General features: G+C 41.2%; 1 protein-coding gene across 1 annotated transcript in view; it reads right to left on the reverse strand.

Annotated features, from left to right (window-relative positions):
* Nucleotides 1-19,733, reverse strand: part of MYO7A (myosin VIIA) — a 315,688-nt gene that overhangs the window by 250,563 nt on the left and 45,392 nt on the right. The window contains exon 2 of the mRNA XM_069759369.1: nt 8,188-8,242. Within this exon, the coding sequence (XP_069615470.1) occupies nt 8,188-8,205 (18 nt within the window). The 5' untranslated portion in view covers nt 8,206-8,242. The remainder of the gene's footprint in view (nt 1-8,187; nt 8,243-19,733) is intronic.

A 19,733-nucleotide genomic window follows, 5' to 3' on the forward strand; every position in this document is an offset into this window, starting at 1 on the left:
CAAAAGACTGCAGCAGAAACTGCAGTGAAAGGTGGTCCTCCAATTTCCTTGGTGTGAGAAATGTCCTAAGCTCTTTGCCCCCACCATATTCCCACCTCAAAATTTGCCCTGACTCAGAGCGTTACCCCTACTAACCTGGCTAAAAAAAAATTGTGCCCTGTAAAAAAAAAGAAAGTACCGAAAACATGACACAAACCATTGCCTTACAAAATACCACCACCAAGTAAAACACCACAACCCAAAAAGTATAATGGTATCATACCAGTATTAATATGAACCTATGATACTACAGCAGAATTGCAAGAAATACTGGGGACTGAAGATTCACCATGAAATCAATATTAAATTTACCGTCCCTATAACCAGCTGTATTCGTGACGGTCAGAAACCACAGATGACATCTCACCTCCCGATAAAGGAATAAAAAGAACAAACATCTTCACATTTCTCTCTCCCCTGACGGCAAGTCTGAGATTGCGATATTATGATCAAACGTCTTCTTGGAGTGTGCAAGTTGGGTCATAAATGTCACCGTCAGGCGATAAAATCCACCCGCTAAGGCTATGTCGTCGTCATTGTCTCAATAAATTGTCTCAACATCTTGTGATTGGAAAGAGGCGATTAAAATGTCATCGCTTCCAAAAATACCGAGCCTGAAGGATGACACTGGTGGGTTATAGAGTAATTTACATGCTAATGTGAACTTCCAAAGACCATAAAATATACCTGAGAAGATCGAATCCAACCCTTAAATTAATGGCGGAAGCCATCGCCGGTCAATATTTATGACACCTTTGTGGGTTCATCATGCACAAACGAGAACATTTAGTCTGGGCTACGGCCTATGAAGGCGCACAGCGACATGGCCATACTACGGCTGACGATAACCATCTCATATAGAGCAGGAAATCCAGCATAATATACAATGTGATATCATCATATGTCATTGAAAAAGTATTCATACCCCAAGAACTTTTCCGCATGTTTTCACGTTACGGTCACAAACTTATATAGATTTTATTGTAATTTTATGTGACATCAACATAAAATAGCAGGTGTTTGCGGAGTGTAAAGGAAATGATACGAGGTTTTCTAATTATTTTAAAAATATAAATCTGAAAATTGTCAGATGCATTTGTATTCAGCCCTCCTGGTGTCTGATACCCCTAAATAAAATCCTGAGTGACCAATTGCCTCCAGAAGTCGCATTATTAGTACATTGAGTTCACCTGTGTATAATTATTTCTCAGTATAACTACAGTTGTTCTAAGGCCTCATAGGTTTGAGTGAGAACATTAGGGATCAAAAAGACTCACGAAAATTAAGGAGCCCACCAGACATGTCAGGGATAAAGTTGTGGAGAAGAGGAAAGCAGGGTTAGGTTATACAAAATAGCCCAAGCTCTGGACACCTCAGAGAGAACTGTTCAATCCATCATTCAAAAATGGAAGGAGTATGGCACAACTGCAAACCTACCAAGACATGGCCGTCCACCAAACTGACATCCCAAGCAAGGAGAGCACTAATCATAGAAGCAGCTAAGAGGCCCATGGTCACTCTGGAGATGCTGCAGAGAACTATTAGGCTATGGTCACACTATCAGTATTTGGTCAGTATTTCACATCAGTATTTGTAAGCCAAAACCAGGAGTGGGTCAAAAATGCAGAACTGGTGAGGTCTTTCTATTATACTTTTCTGATAGTTCTGCTCCTGGCCTTGGCTTACAAATACTGATGTAAAATACTGACCAAATCCTGATAGTGTGACCATAGACTAAATCATATATTCCACAAATTTATTATTATTATTATTATTATACATTTTTATAGCGCCATTTATTCCATGGCGCTTTACATGTGAATACGGGGCAAATATAGACAAATACATTAAACATGAGCAGATAACAAGGCACACGAGTACATAAGGAGGGAGGACCCTGCCCGCGAGGGCTCACAGTCTGCAGGGGGTGGGTGAGGATACACTAGGAGAGGGAAGAGCTGGCTGTGCGGATGTTCAGTAGGTTGAGGATCACTGCAGGCTGTAGGCTTGTCGGAAGAGATGAGTCTTCAGGTTCTTTTTGAAGGTTTCTATGGTAGGCGCAAGTCTGATGTGTTGGGGTAGAGAGTTCCAGAGTATGGGGGAAGCACGGGAGAAGTCTTGGATGCGGTTATGGGAAGAAGAGATGAGAGGGGAGTAGAGAAGGAGGTCTTGGGAGGATCGGAGGTCGCGTGTAGGTAGGTACCGGGAGACCATGTCACAGATGTATGGAGGAGACAGGTTGTGGATGGCTTTGTATGTCAGTGTGAGGGTTTTGAACTGGAGTCTCTGGGCGATAGGAAGCCAGTGAAGGGCTTGACACAGGGGAGAGGCTGGGGAATAGCGGGGGGACAGGTGGATTAGTCGGGCAGCAGAGTGTAGGATGGATTGGAGTGGTGCCAGAGTGCTAGAGGGGAGTCCAGAGAGTAGGAGGTTGCAGTAGTCGAGGCGGGAGATGATAAGGGCATGCACTAGAGTTTTTGCAGTGTTGCGGTCAAGGAAAGCACGGATCCGGGAAATATTTTTGAGTTTGAGACGACAGGAGGAGGCAAGGGCTTGGATATGTGGCTTGAAAGAGAGGGCAGAGTCGAGGATCACCCCGAGGCACCGGGCGTGTGGGACTGGGGATAGTGAGCAGCCATTGACAAATCTGGTCTTTATGGAAGAGTGAGAAGAAGAAAGATATTTTTGAAAGCAAGCCATAAGGTGTAATGTTTGCAGAAAGCCATAATCTTTATTTTTTTAAATAGCGCTAACATATTCTGCAGCGCTTTACAGTTTGCACACATTATCATTGCTGTCCCCGATGGGGCTCACAATCTAAATTCCCTATCAGTATGTCTTTGGAATGTGGGAGGAAACCGGAGTGCCCGGAGGAAACCCATGCAAACACGGAGAGAACATACAAACTCTTTGCAGATGTTGTCCTTGGTGGGGTTTGAACCCAGGACTCCAGCGCTGCAAGGCTGCAGTGTTAACCACTGCGCCACCGTGCCGCCCATGTAGGGAACACAGCGAGCATGTGGAAGAAGTGTCTCTGGTCAGATGAGACCAAAGAAGATATTTTTGGGCTAAGTACAAAATGCTAGTGTGGTGGAAAACTAACACTGCACGTCACCCTAACAAAACACTATCCCCACTGTCAAACATGGTGGTGGTAGCATCATGCTGTCGGGAAACTGGTCAGAGTTGATGGGAAGATGGATGGTGGGAAATAAAGGGCAATCCTGAAGAAAACCTGTTAGAGGCTGCAAAATACTGGAGACTGGCACATTGTTGCATAAATTCACACCTGCAATTTGTCGTGAGTGCGGCCATGGAAGCGCCACAGGAGGTTTGTGCCTTCTGATTAACTTAGGAAGAACTAAAAGAGACAATAGAAAGCTGCAGAATGCTAAGATATTGTGATTAAAGGGACACCCTCCCCCCATGAGGAAGACAACATGAGGATTGCTGCAAAGTAAAACACACAACCCCTCCAGCGCCACCCACAGGCAAAAAGAAGCATGAGAAGCATATGTCTGGCTGTTGAGTCCTACGCTTATTGAAGCCACTGCTGGAACGCAGGAGACCCCAAGTAAAGCACTAATGGGGTATCTGAAAATGGAATATCTTAAAAAAGACCCTTTAAGCTTCATCCGCTGCCAATGACATCAGTAGGAATTGATAGGAGCAGCAGGTGCTGGGATTCCACCCCACGAGGTGCCTGAATATAGAGGAAAACACAAATCTGCAGCAGCCCCCTCTCCCCAAATGCATTATTTCATACTGGATTCTTTCAATGTGGCCCTTTAGGGCCGCTCTCATATACAGCCCCAGCTACTTGTGCCATATCAGATCAGCACAATACAAACGTCGCTGCTTGCTCAGGGTGATGGCTCCGTCCTTCCCATAAAACGTTCTATTTTAGTTGTAAGAGATAACAATTACCTGTCTGCGCGGAGAGCGTGGGTGATCGCCCCACCCAAGATTCCAGGAGTGGCCCTCTGGCTGCTCGTCCACACTCCTAGGTGACGCCATAATGCCGGCTATCTGTGCAGACGCCTCTTCTTCACCCTTTCTCCACTCATCTCCTTCTCTACCACTCACTCCATGAAATATTCAACTTTTTTTTTTTTTTTAAATCATCAAACTTCCAGGAAAATGGGGGGACGTCAGAGTAATAAGTCCGGAGCCAAAGCCACGATTCACAGCCTCATTAGTCCCCCGCTACGGAGCATCTAGGAAGACCCCATTGTCTGGCAGAAAAGAGATGCCAGGCCCAATTTATCTACAAAATAGGGCGACCAGTTCCCTCGGAACAACCTGCTCCTCTCATAATGTTCTTCTGTTTAAAGGCAGAGAGTGGAAAGATTAGTTCCATGAAAATGATGAGGAATGTTTACTCCTCAATGGATGAAGGGATTTGTAACTATTTATCCACCAAACCACAGAACTACAATCTGCCAGCGCCAATCTCAGAGCACACAGACACCGTCACCGGATGTGCACCGCAGAAAGCGCATTCTACATAGAGGGCGGCATAACACTACCGTAGTATTATAGCAGTTATATTCTTCTACATAGGGAGCAGTATTATAGTAGTTATATTCTTGTACATAGGAGCAGTATTATAGTAGTTATATTCTTATACATAGGGGCAGTATTATAGTAGTTATATTCTTGTACATAGGAGCAGTATTATAGTAGTTATATTCTTCTACATAGGGGGCAGTATTATAGTAGTTATATTCTTATACATAGGAGCAGTATTATAGTAGTTCTATTCTTATACATAGAGGCAGTATTATAGTAGTTATATTCTTATACATAGGGGGCAGTATTATAGTACTTATATTCTTATACATAGGAGCAGTATTATAGTAGTTATATTCTTATACATAGGAGCAGTATTATAGTAGTTCTATTCTTATACATAGGGGCAGTATTATAGTAGTTATATTCTTATACATAGGAGCAGTATTATAGTAGTTATATTCTTATACATAGGAGCAGTATTATAGTAGTTCTATTCTTATACATAGGGGCAGTATTATAGTAGTTATATTCTTATACATAGGGGGCAGTATTATAGTAGTTATATTCTTGTACATAGGGGCAGTATTATAGTAGTTATATTCTTGTACATAGGGGGCAGTATTATAGTAGTTATATTCTTGTACATAGGACCAGTATTATAGTAGTTATATTCTTGTACATAGGGGCTGTATTATAGTAGTTATATTCTTGTACATAGGAGCAGTATTATAGTAGTTATATTCTTGTATATAGAGGCAGTATTATAGTAGTTATATTCTTGTATATAGGGGCAGTATTATAGTAGTTATATTCTTGTACATAGGGGCAGTATTATAGTAGTTATATTCTTGTACATAGGGGCAGTATTATAGTAGTTATATTCTTGTACATAGGGGCAGTATTATAGTAGTTATATTCTTGTACATAGGAGCAGTATTATAGTAGTTATATTCTTGTATATAGGGGCAGTATTATAGTAGTTATATTCTTGTATATAGGGGCAGTATTATAGTAGTTATATTCTTGTACATAGGGGCAGTATTATAGTAGTTATATTCTTGTATATAGGGGCAGTATTATAGTAGTTATATTCTTGTAAATAGGAGCAGTATTATAGTAGTTATATTATTGTATATAGGGGCAACATTATTGTAGTTATATTCTTGTACATAGGGGCAGTATTATAGTAGTTATATTCTTGTACATAGGGGGCAGTATTATAGTAGTTATATTCTTGTATATAGGGGCAGTATTATAGTAGTTATATTCTTCTACATAGGGGGCAGTATTATAGCAGTTATATTCTTATACATAGGGGGCAGTATTATAGTAGTTATATTCTTGTATATAGGGGGCAGTATTATAGTAGTTATATTCTTGTACATAGGGGCAGTATTATAGTAGTTATATTCTTGTATATAGGGGGGAATTATTATAGTAGTTATATTCTTGTATATAGGGGCAGTATTATAGTAGTTATATTCTTGTACATAGGGGCAGTATTATAGTAGTTATATTCTTATACATGGGAGCAGTATTATAGTAGTTATATTCTTGCACATAGGGGCAGTATTATAGTAGTTATATTCTTGTACATAGGAGCAGTATTATAGTAGTTATATTCTTGTATATAGGGGCAGTATTATAGTAGTTATATTCTTGTATATAGGGGCAGTATTATAGTAGTTATATTCTTGTACATAGGGGCAGTATTATAGTAGTTATATTCTTGTATATAGGGGCAGTATTATAGTAGTTATATTCTTGTAAATAGGAGCAGTATTATGGTAGTTATATTATTGTATATAGGGGCAGCATTATAGTAGTTATATTCTTGTACATAGGGGCAGTATTATAGTAGTTATATTCTTGTACATAGGGGGCAGTATTATAGTAGTTATATTCTTGTATATAGGGGCAGTATTATAGTAGTTATATTCTTCTACATAGGGGGCAGTATTATAGCAGTTATATTCTTATACATAGGGGGCAGTATTATAGTAGTTATATTCTTGTATATAGGGGGCAGTATTATAGTAGTTATATTCTTGTACATAGGGGCAGTATTATAGTAGTTATATTCTTGTACATAGGGGGGAATTATTATAGTAGTTATATTCTTGTATATAGGGGCAGTATTATAGTAGTTATATTCTTGTACATAGGGGCAGTATTATAGTAGTTATATTCTTATACATGGGAGCAGTATTATAGTAGTTATATTCTTGTACATAGGGGCAGTATTATAGTAGTTATATTCTTGCACATATGAGCAGTATTATAGTAGTTTTATTCTTGAAAATAAGGGCAGAATGATAGTAATTATATTGGTGTGCATGTGGGGGGGGGGGGGATTATAGTAATGCTTTCTTCATTTTCATTACTGTATTCTTGATCATTTAGAAATTTAGCTGCTACATGTTAGAAATCTGTAGTAACACTCTCTACCAGCAGATGGCAATGTAGATATCTGTTTCAATTATAAATTTGTGTTATTTTCCATATATTAGAATGCAAATTGCCTCTTCAGAGAACAAGAGGATCTCAGAAGAAAAGATCTGAATGGCAGCAGGAGATGTAGTGCACTTCAAGGCATACAACAATTAGGCTACGTTCACATTGGCGTTCCGCCAATGTGCGTCGCTGTTGCGCCGGCGACGCAGCGGCGACGCGCCCCTATGTTTAACATAGGGGACGCGTGCGTCGTTTTGGTGGCGTTTTTCGCCACGTGCGTCGTTTCCGACGCTAGCGTCGGACGCAAGAAAACGCTACATGTAGCATTTTCTGTGCGTCTGATTTTCGTCGGAAAACGACGCGCGCGTTTTAGTGTGCGTCGCGCGTTGCGTCGCCGACGCACGGCGGCGCAACGCTAATGTGAACGTAGCCTTAAAGAATTGCAAAATAATGCTCACGTTAAAAAATGTGTAAGTCCCAGTGACTATGGGTGCTCAGCACCCGTGAGATTGGACCAGTGGAGAATATCGTGGACAGTCGGAAAACAAATCAATCAAACGCATAAAGAAAAGCACCAAAACCGACCATAAAGTCCACTAAAATATACTTTTATTATATAAAGAACAGTAATTTAGGTACAAGAGTAGAGGGAAAACGTACAGGATGATATCAAAATTAGGGACGCATGTCCAGCAGATTACATATGTATCCCAATAAAAACACAGTGAATCATATATAAATAGCCTGTTGTTGTGTCCTCCCCAACGCGCGTTTCGGCACTATTGCTCCCTGACGAAGGCAATAGCGCCGAATATGACTTAGAATAAAAGCCAAATCAGTATCTCAATTCGCATATGTTAGATACAGGGATGTATTTTCTATAAAATTTAATGGGAATGTGACAAATAATGGTCCCTTTTCACAGGCTGTACCAGCTCTTCATATATAATTGTGTACTATAAGATGCCTAGACTATAGTAGTATTATAGCGTCAGGTCAAATAGGTCAAATCTGAGAAATGGCAATGTTTGTAATATTTGTAAGGAGATGCCTTAATACATTGTAAACAACATATAACTTTGCCCTAAATTGGAAACACACAGAATCCAGTATTCAATGCGTAGAGACACAAATAATCAGTTTATTCCTCCGTCTATAAAACTGTGACGAGCGACGTACCTGCCGCAGAATGACCATCTCGCCAGATTCTTCAGAGACATCAAGCAGCAGTTGTCTGGGGAAGAATAAACATAAAACTCTATTATTACAGGCAATGAATGTACAGTATAAAAGCTGCCAGAATCACACGATAAACATCAACATCGCTCATATGTGCGGCTTCTAGGACGCTAATGAAATTACCAGAGTCGGCCCTTCCCCACCAATGATAAGCTGGTAATAGAGAGAGACTTCAATTCCCATTGATAAATTAGATAAGTCACATGTAATCTACACGTCCACAGGGAAACATTCACCGACTCATCCTCAGGTTGGTTTTGCTTTATTTTTCACCGATATGGGACACAAAGGTAACAAAGCGACTGCAGCCGAAAACGAATCACCCATCCAGAAGGCAAGAAGACAAATCAACAAGCAACAAACACAAAGGGATTAAAGGCTGTCTACTCTGAGAAGTCATTTTCACATAGATAACATAGCAAGCAATCATAAAGAGAACAGTAATGAATGAGGGCAATATGTGACATAACTAATGTACAATAATATAACTGCTATAATACTGCCCCTATATACAAGACTATAACTACTATAATACTGCCCCTATGTACAAGAATATAACTACTATAATACTGCCCCGTATGTACAAGAATATAACTACTATAATACTGCCCCCTATGTGCAAGAATATAACTACTATAATACTGCTCCTATGTACAATAATATAACTGCTATAATACTGCTCCCTATGTACAAGAAAATAACTACTATAATACTGCCCCTATGTACAAGAATATAACTACTATAATACTGCCCCTATATACAAGAATATAACTACTATGATACTGCCCCTTTGTACAAGAATATAACTACTATAATACTGCCCCCTATGTACAAGAATATAACTACTATAATACTGCTCCTGTGTACAAGAATATAACTACTATGATACTGCCCCTTTGTACAAGAATATAACTACTATAATACTGCCCCCTATGTACAAGAATATAACTACTATAATACTGCTCCTGTGTACAAGAATATAACTACTATAATACTGCCCCTATGTACAAGAATATAACTACTATAATACTACCCCCTATGTGCAAGAATATAACTACTATAATACTGCCCCTATGTACAAGAATATAACTACTATAATACTGCTCCTATGTACAAGAATATAACTACTATAATACTGCCCCCAATGTACAAGAATATAACTACTATAATACTGCTCCTATGTACAAGAATATAACTACTATAATACTGACCCTATGTACAAGAATATAACTACTATAATACTGCTCCTATGTACAAGAATATAACTACTATAATACTGCTCCTATGTACAAGAATATAACTACTATAATACTGCTCCTATGTACAAGAGTATAACTACTATAATGCTGCCCCTATGTACAAGAATATAACTACTATAATACTGCCCCTATGTACAAGAATATAACTACTATAATACTGCTCCTATGTACAAGAATATAACTACTATAATACTGCTCCTGTGTACAAGAATATAACTACTATAATACTGCCCCTATGTACAAGAATATAACTACTATAATACTGCTCCTACGTACAAGAATATAACTACTATAATACTGCCCCTATGTACAAGAATATAACTACTATAATACTGCCCCTATGTACAAGAATATAACTAAAAAATACTGGGCCTATGTACAAGAATATAACTACTATAATACTGCCTCCTATGTACAAGAATATAACTACTATAATACTGCTCCTATGTACAAGAATATAACTACTATAATACTGCCCCTATGTACAAGAATATAACTACTATAATGCTGCCCCTATGTACAAGAATATAACTAAAAAATACTGGGCCTATGTACAAGAATATAACTACTATAATACTGCCTCCTATGTACAAGAATATAACTACTATAATACTGCCTCTATGTACAAGAATATAACTACTATAATACTGCTCCTATGTACAAGAATATGACTACTATAATACTGCCCCTATGTACAAGAATATAACTACTATAATACTGCCCCTATGTAGAGGAATACAACTACTATAATACTGCCCCTATGTACAAGAATATAACTACTATAATACTGCCCCTATGTACAAGAATATAACTACTATAATAATGCCCCTATGTAGAGGAATACAACTACTATAATACTGCCCCTATGTACAAGAATATAACTACTATAATACTGCCCCTATGTACAAGAATATAACTACTATAATAATGCCCCTATGTAGAGGAATATAACTACTAGGGCGTTAAACTAGAAGAAGAGGGGACGGGAAGAAAAACATTAGACTTGAACAAAGAAGACCCAGGAAAACATACTCAGATGGGAGGTAAGAACATTTCTAAAGCAATCCACAGCGAGGAGATTGGAACAAAACAAAATCCTCTAAACTGCATGCTCGCAAACGCCAGAAGCCTGACAAACAAGATGGAAGAACTAGAAGCAGAAATATCTACAGGTAACTTTGACATAGTGGGAATAACCGAGACATGGTTAGATGAAAGCTATGACTGGGCAGTTAACTTACAGGGTTACAGTCTGTTTAGAAAGGATCGTAAAAATCGGAGAGGAGGAGGGGTTTGTCTCTATGTAAAGTCTTGTCTAAAGTCCACTTTAAGGGAGGATATTAGCGAAGGAAATGAGGATGTCGAGTCCATATAGGTCGAAATTCATGGAGGGAAAAATGGTAACAAAATTCTCATTGGGGTCTGTTACAAACCCCCAAATATAACAGAAACCATGGAAAGTCTACTTCTAAAGCAGATAGATGAAGCTGCAACCCATAATGAGGTCCTGGTTATGGGGGACTTTAACTACCCGGATATTAACTGGGAAAGTGAAACCTGTGAAACCCATAAAGGCAACAGGTTTCTGCTAATAACCAAGAAAAATTATCTTTCACAATTGGTGCAGAATCCAACCAGAGGAGCAGCACTTTTAGACCTAATACTATCTAATAGACCTGACAGAATAACAAATCTGCAGGTGGTCGGGCATCTAGGAAATAGCGACCACAATATTGTACAGTTTCACCTGTCTTTCACAAGGGGGACTTGTCAGGGAGTCACAAAAACACTGAACTTTAGGAAGGCAAAGTTTGACCAGCTTAGAGATGCCCTTAATCTGGTAGACTGGGACAATATCCTCAGAAATAAGAATACAGATAATAAATGGGAAATGTTTAAGAACATCCTAAATAGGCAGTGTAAGCGGTTTATACCTTGTGGGAATAAAAGGACTAGAAATAGGAAAAACCCAATGTGGCTAAACAAAGAAGTAAGACAGGCAATTAACAGTAAAAAGAAAGCATTTGCACTACTAAAGCAGGATGGCACCATTGAAGCTCTAAAAAACTATAGGGAGAAAAATACTTTATCTAAAAAACTAATTAAAGCTGCCAAAAAGGAAACAGAGAAGCAGATTGCTAAGGAGAGTAAAACTAATCCCAAACTGTTCTTCAACTATATCAATAGTAAAAGAATAAAAACTGAAAATGTAGGCCCCTTAAAAAATAGTGAGGAAAGAATGGTTGTAGATGACGAGGAAAAAGCTAACATATTAAACACCTTCTTCTCCACGGTATTCACGGTGGAAAATGAAATGCTAGGTGAAATCCCAAGAAACAATGAAAACCCTATATTAAGGGTCACCAATCTAACCCAAGAAGAGGTGCGAAACCGGCTAAATAAGATTAAAATAGATAAATCTCCGGGTCCGGATGGCATACACCCACGAGTACTAAGAGAACTAAGTAATGTAATAGATAAACCATTATTTCTTATTTTTAGGGACTCTATAGCGACAGGATCTGTTCCGCAGGACTGGCGCATAGCAAATGTGGTGCCAATATTCAAAAAGAGCTCTAAAAGTGAACCTGGAAATTATAGGCCAGTAAGTCTAACCTCTATTGTTGGTAAAATATTTGAAGGGTTTCTGAGGGATGTTATTCTGGATTATCTCAATGAGAATAACTGTTTAACTCCATATCAGCATGGGTTTATGAGAAATCGCTCCTGTCAAACCAATCTAATCAGTTTTTATGAAGAGGTAAGCTATAGGCTGGACCACGGTGAGTCATTGGACGTGGTATATCTCGATTTTTCCAAAGCGTTTGATACCGTGCCGCACAAGAGGTTGGTACACAAAATGAGAATGCTTGGTCTGGGGGAAAATGTGTGTAAATGGGTTAGTAACTGGCTTAGTGATAGAAAGCAGAGGGTGGTTATAAATGGTATAGTCTCTAACTGGGTCGCTGTGACCAATTGGTTACCGCAGGGGTCGGTATTGGGACCTGTTCTCTTCAACATATTCATTAATGATCTGGTAGAAGGTTTACACAGTAAAATATCGATATTTGCAGATGATACAAAACTATGTAAAGCAGTTAATACAAGAGAAGATAGTATTCTGCTACAGATGGATCTGGATAAGTTGGAAACTTGGGCTGAAAGGTGGCAGATGAGGTTTAACAATGATAAATGTAAGGTTATACACATGGGAAGAAGGAATCAATATCACCATTACATACTGAATGGGAAACCACTGGGTAAATCTGACAGGGAGAAGGACTTGGGGATCCTAGTTAATGATAAACTTACCTGGGGCAGCCAGTGCCAGGCAGCAGCTGCCAAGGCAAACAGGATCATGGGGTGCATTAAAAGAGGTCTGGATACACATGATGAGAGCATTATACTGCCTCTGTACAAATCCCTAGTTAGACCGCACATGGAGTACTGTGTCCAGTTTTGGGCACCGGTGCTCATGAAGGATATAATGGAACTAGAGAGAGTACAAAGGAGGGCAACAAAATTAATAAAGGGGATGGGAGAACTACAATACCCAGATAGATTAGCGAAATTAGGATTATTTAGTCTAGAAAAAAGACGACTGAGGGGCGATCTAATAACCATGTATAAGTATATAAGGGGACAATACAAATATCTCGCTGAGGATCTGTTTATACCAAGGAAGGTGACGGGCACAAGGGGGCATTCTTTGCGTCTGGAGGAGAGAAGGTTTTTCCACCAACATAGAAGAGGATTCTTTACTGTTAGGGCAGTGAGAATCTGGAATTGCTTGCCTGAGGAGGTGGTGATGGCGAACTGTTGTGAATTCTGTGGCTGAGTTCACTTCTGTGGTCACAAGTGGTATTGCAGTCTCTGGGCTTCCTCCCTCAGGTGTTTTGGTGAGCTCGTTGGCTGCCTTGCTATTTAGCTCCACCTGAGTCTGTCTTCCTTGCTCCTTGTCAATGTTCCAGTGTTGGATCTGAGCTACTGCATCTTTCCTTGGGCCTGCTGCTCTGCTAGATAAGTGCTTCTAGTTTGTTTTCTGTTTTTTTCTGTCCAGCTTGCTATTAACTTTTGCTGGAAGCTCTGAGAAGCAAAGGGGTGCACCGCCGTGCTGTTAGTTCGGCACGGTGGGTCTTTTTGCCCCTTTGCGTGGTTTTCGTTTTAGGGTTTTTTGTAGACTGCATAGTTCTCTTTGCTATCCTCGCTCTGTCTAGAATATCGGGCCTCACTTTGCTGAATCTATTTCATTCCTACGTTTGTCTTTTCATCTTGCTAACAGTCATTATATGTGGGGGGCTGCCTATTCCTTTGGGGTATTTCTCTGAGGTAAGTCAGGCTTGTATTTCTATCTTCAGGCTAGTCAGCTCCTCAGGCAGTGCCGAGTTGCATAGGTAGTGATAGGCGCAATCCACTGCTGCTTGTAGTTGTGTGAGGATAGATCAGGTACTGCAGTCTACAGAGATTCCACGTCTCAGAGCTCGTCCTATTGTTTTTGGTTATTGCCAGATCTCCGTATGTGCGCTGATTACTGCACGCTGTGTTGCCTGATTGCCAGCCATAACAGTACAAGGAGCCACACCAATAATTCCCAATAGAGGGAAAAAAGAAATCCTGACATCATTTTTTTTTCTTAGCTCTGTCTTCAGTCTTTTTTTTCCCCTAGACATTAGAGTGCTTCAGGACACAGCTGTGGACATGGATATTCAGGCTCTGTGCTCCTCAATGGATAATCTCGTTGTAAATGTACAAAAGATTCAAGATACTATTGATCAGAAATCGATGCTAGAACCAAGAATTCCGATTCCTGATTTGTTTTTTGGTGACAGAACTAAGTTCCTGAGCTTCAGAAATAATTGTAAGCTATTTTTGGCCTTGAAACCTCATTCTTCTGGTAATCCTATTCAACAGGTTTTGATTATTATTTCTTTTTTGCGCGGCGACCCACAGGACTGGGCGTTTTCTCTTGCACCAGGAGATTCTGCATTGAGTAATGTTGATGCATTTTTCCAGGCGCTGGGATTGCTTTACGATGAGCCTAATTCAGTGGATCAGGCTGAGAAAAATCTGCTGGCTTTATGCCAGGGTCAGGATGATGTAGAAGTATATTGTCAGAAATTTAGGAAGTGGTCAGTACTCACTCTGTGGAATGAATCTGCACTAGCGGCTTTGTTCAGAAAGGGTCTCTCTGAAGCTCTTAAGGATGTAATGGTGGGATTTCCTATGCCTGCTGGTTTGAATGAGTCTATGTCCTTGGCCACTCAGATCGGTCGTCGCTTGCGCGAGCGTAAATCTGTGCACCATCTGGCGGTATTGTCTGAGAGTAAACCTGAGCCTATGCAGTGCGACAGGACTATGACTAAAGTAGAACGGCAAGAACACAGACGTCTGAACAGACTGTGTTTCTATTGTGGTGATTCTACTCATGCTATTTCTAATTGTCCTAAACGCACTAGGCGGTTCGATAGCTCTGCCGTTATTGGTATTGTACAGTCCAAATTCCTTTTGTCCATTACCTTAATGTGCTCTTTGTCATCGTATTCTGTCATGGCGTTTGTGGATTCAGGCGCTGCCCTGAATCTGATGGATTTGGATTATGCTAAACGTTGTGGATTTTTCTTGGAGCCTTTGCGGTGTCCTATTCCGTTGAGAGGAATTGATGCTACACCTTTGGCCAAGAATAAGCCTCAGTACTGGGCCCAGCTGACCATGTGCATGGCTCCTGCACATCAGGAAGTTATTCGCTTTCTGGTACTGCATAATTTGCATGATGTGGTCGTGTTGGGGTTGCCATGGCTACAAACCCATAATCCAGTATTGGATTGGAACTCTATGTCGGTAACCAGCTGGGGTTGTCAGGGAGTACATGGTGATGTTCCATTTTTGTCTATTTCGTCATCCATTCCTTCTGACATCCCAGAGTTCTTGTCGGACTTTCAGGATGTATTTGAAGAGTCCAAGTCTGATGCCCTACCTCCGCATAGGAATTGTGATTGTGCTATCGATTTGATTCCTGGTAGTAAATTCCCTAAGGGTCGTTTATTTCATTTGTCCGTACCTGAACACACCGCTATGCGCAGTTATGTGAAGGAGTCCCTGGAGAAGGGACATATTCGCCCATCGTCGTCACCATTGGGAGCAGGGTTCTTTTTTGTAGCCAAGAAGGATGGTTCGCTAAGACCGTGTATTGATTACCGCCTTCTTAATAAGATCACTGTTAAGTTTCAGTATCCCTTGCCATTGATTTCTGACTTGTTTGCTCGGATTAAGGGGGCTAGTTGGTTTACTAAGATTGATCTTCGTGGTGCGTATAATCTGGTGAGAATCAGGCAGGGAGATGAATGGAAAACGGCATTTAATACGCCCGAGGGTCATTTTGAGTATCTGGTGATGCCGTTCGGACTTGCCAATGCTCCATCTGTTTTTCAGTCTTTTATGCATGACATCTTCCGTGAGTACCTGGATAAATTCCTGATTGTGTACTTGGATGACATTTTGATCTTCTCAGATGATTGGGAGTCTCATGTGAAGCAGGTCAGAATGGTTTTTCAGGTCCTGCGTGCTAATTCCTTGTTCGTGAAGGGATCAAAGTGTCTCTTCGGTGTGCAGAAAGTTTCATTTTTGGGGTTCATCTTTTCCCCTTCTACTATCGAGATGGATCCGGTTAAGGTTCAGGCCATCCAGGATTGGACTCAGCCGACATCTCTAAAAAGTCTGCAGAAATTCCTGGGCTTTGCTAATTTTTATCGTCGCTTCATCTGTAATTTTTCTAGCATTGCCAGACCATTGACCGATTTGACCAAGAAGGGTGCTGATTTGGTTAATTGGTCTTCTGCTGCTGTGGAAGCTTTTCAGGAGTTGAAGCGTCGTTTTTGCTGTGCCCCTGTGTTGTGTCAACCTGATGTTTCTCTTCCGTTCCAGGTCGAGGTTGATGCTTCTGTGATTTGTGCAGGGGCGGTTTTGTCACAGAGAGGTTCTGGTTGCTCAGTGTTCAAACCATGTGCTTTCTTTTCCAGGAAATTTTCTGCTGCTGAGCGTAATTATGATGTGGGCAACCGAGAGTTGCTGGCCATGAAGTGGGCATTCGAGGAGTGGCGTCATTGGCTTGAGGGTGCTAAGCATCGCGTGGTGGTTTTGACTGATCATAAGAACCTTACTTATCTTGAGTCTGCCAAGCGCTTGAATCCTAGACAGGCCCGTTGGTCGTTATTTTTTGCTCGTTTTGATTTTGTGATTTCATACCTTCCGGGCTCTAAAAATGTGAAGGCGGATGCTCTGTCTAGGAGTTTTGTGCCCGACTCTCCGGGGTTATCTGAGCCGGCGAGTATCCTCAAGGAAGGAGTCATTGTGTCTGCCATCTCCCCTGATTTGCGGAGAGTGTTGCAGAAATTTCAGGCTAATAAACCTGATCGTTGTCCGGCCGAGAAACTGTTCGTCCCTGATAGGTGGACTAGTAAAGTTATCTCTGAACTTCATTGTTCGGTGCTGGCCGGTCATCCAGGAATCTTTGGTACCAGGGAGTTGGTTGCTAGATCCTTCTGGTGGCCGTCTCTGTCACGGGATGTGCGTGCTTTTGTGCAGTCCTGTGGAATTTGTGCTAGGGCTAAGCCCTGCTGTTCACGTGCCAGTGGGTTGCTTTTGCCCTTGCCGGTCCCGAAGAGGCCTTGGACACATATTTCGATGGATTTCATTTCTGACCTTCCCGTTTCTCAAAAAATGTCGGTCATTTGGGTGGTCTGTGATCGCTTTTCTAAAATGGTCCATCTGGTGCCCTTGGTTAAATTGCCTTCCTCCTCTGATTTGGTGCCTTTGTTCTTCCAGCATGTGGTTCGTTTACATGGCATTCCTGAGAATATTGTTTCTGACAGAGGTTCCCAGTTTGTCTCGAGGTTCTGGCGAGCCTTTTGTGGTAGGATGGGCATTGACCTATCTTTCTCCTCGGCCTTCCATCCTCAGACTAATGGCCAGACCGAACGAACCAATCAGACCTTGGAAACATATCTGAGATGTTTTGTTTCCGCTGACCAGGATGATTGGGTGTCATTTTTGCCGTTGGCTGAGTTCGCCCTTAATAATCGGGCCAGCTCGGCTACCTTGGTCTCTCCATTTTTCTGCAATTCTGGGTTCCATCCTCGTTTCTCTTCAGGACAGGTTGAGTCTTCGGACTGTCCTGGTGTGGATTCTGTGGTGGACAGGTTGCAGCCGATCTGGACTCAGGTGGTGGACAATTTGACCTTGTCCCAGGAGAAGGTTCAGCTTTTCGCTAATCGCAGACGCCGTGTGGGACCCCGACTTCGTGTTGGGGATCTGGTTTGGTTATCTTCTCGTCATATTCCTATGAAGGTTTCCTCTCCTAAATTTAAACCTCGTTTTATTGGTCCGTATAGGATTTCTGAGATTCTCAATCCGGTGTCTTTTCGTCTGACCCTCCCAGACTCCTTTTCCATACATAATGTATTCCATAGGTCGTTGTTGAGGAGATACGTGGCACCTATGGTTCCATCTGTGGAGCCTCCTGCCCCTGTTTTGGTGGAGGGGGAATTGGAGTATATTGTGGAGAAGATTTTGGATTCTCGTGTCTCTAGACGGAAACTCCAGTATCTGGTCAAATGGAAGGGTTATGCTCAGGAAGATAATTCCTGGGTTTTTGCCTCTGATGTCCATGCCCCAGATCTTGTTCGTGCCTTTCATGTGGCTCATCCTGGTCGGCCTGGGGGTTCTGGTGAGGGTTCGGTGACCCCTCCTCAAGGGGGGGGTACTGTTGTGAATTCTGTGGCTGAGTTCACTTCTGTGGTCACAAGTGGTATTGCAGTCTCTGGGCTTCCTCCCTCAGGTGTTTTGGTGAGCTCGTTGGCTGCCTTGCTATTTAGCTCCACCTGAGTCTGTCTTCCTTGCTCCTTGTCAATGTTCCAGTGTTGGATCTGAGCTACTGCATCTTTCCTTGGGCCTGCTGCTCTGCTAGATAAGTGCTTCTAGTTTGTTTTCTGTTTTTTCTGTCCAGCTTGCTATTAACTTTTGCTGGAAGCTCTGAGAAGCAAAGTGGTGCACCGCCGTGCTGTTAGTTCGGCACGGTGGGTCTTTTTGCCCCTTTGCGTGGTTTTCGTTTTAGGGTTTTTTGTAGACTGCATAGTTCTCTTTGCTATCCTCGCTCTGTCTAGAATATCGGGCCTCACTTTGCTGAATCTATTTCATTCCTACGTTTGTCTTTTCATCTTGCTAACAGTCATTATATGTGGGGGGCTGCCTATTCCTTTGGGGTATTTCTCTGAGGTAAGTCAGGCTTGTATTTCTATCTTCAGGCTAGTCAGCTCCTCAGGCAGTGCCGAGTTGCATAGGTAGTGATAGGCGCAATCCACTGCTGCTTATAGTTGTGTGAGGATAGATCAGGTACTGCAGTCTACAGAGATTCCACGTCTCAGAGCTCGTCCTATTGTTTTTGGTTGTTGCCTGATTGCCAGCCATAACAGCGAACTCAGTCGAGGGGTTCAAGAGAGGCCTGGATGTCTTCCTGGAGCAGAACAATATTGTATCATACAATTATTAGGTTCTGTAGAAGGACGTAGATCTGGGGATTTATTATGATGGAATATAGGCTGAACTGGATGGACAAATGTCTTTTTTCGGCCTTACTAACTATGTTACTATGTTACTATGTTACTATAATACTGCTCCAATGTACAAGAATATAACTACTATAATACTGCTCCTATGTACAAGAATATAACTACTATCATACTGCCCCTATGTACAAGAATATAACTACTATAATACTGCTCCTACAGTTAGGGCCAGAAATATTTGGACAGTGACACAATTTTCGCGAGTTGGGCTCTGCATGCCACCACATTGGATTTGAAATGAAACCTCTACAACAGAATTCAAGTGCAGATTGTAACGTTTAATTTGAAGGGTTGAACAAAAATATCTGATAGAAAATGTAGGAATTGTACACATTTCTTTACAAACACTCCACATTTTAGGAGGTCAAAAGTAATTGGACAAATAAACATAACCCAAACAAAATATTTTTATTTTCAATATTTTGTTGCAAATCCTTTGGAGGCAATCACTGCCTTAAGTCTGGAACCCATGGACATCACCAAACGCTGGGTTTCCTCCTTCTTAATGCTTTGCCAGGCCTTTACAGCCGCAGCCTTCAGGTCTTGCTTGTTTGTGGGTCTTTCCGTCTTAAGTCTGGATTTCAGCAAGTGAAATGCATGCTCAATT

This window comes from Ranitomeya imitator, chromosome 3, assembly GCF_032444005.1.
Source record: "Ranitomeya imitator isolate aRanImi1 chromosome 3, aRanImi1.pri, whole genome shotgun sequence".
Taxonomy (NCBI): Eukaryota; Metazoa; Chordata; class Amphibia; order Anura; family Dendrobatidae; genus Ranitomeya; species Ranitomeya imitator.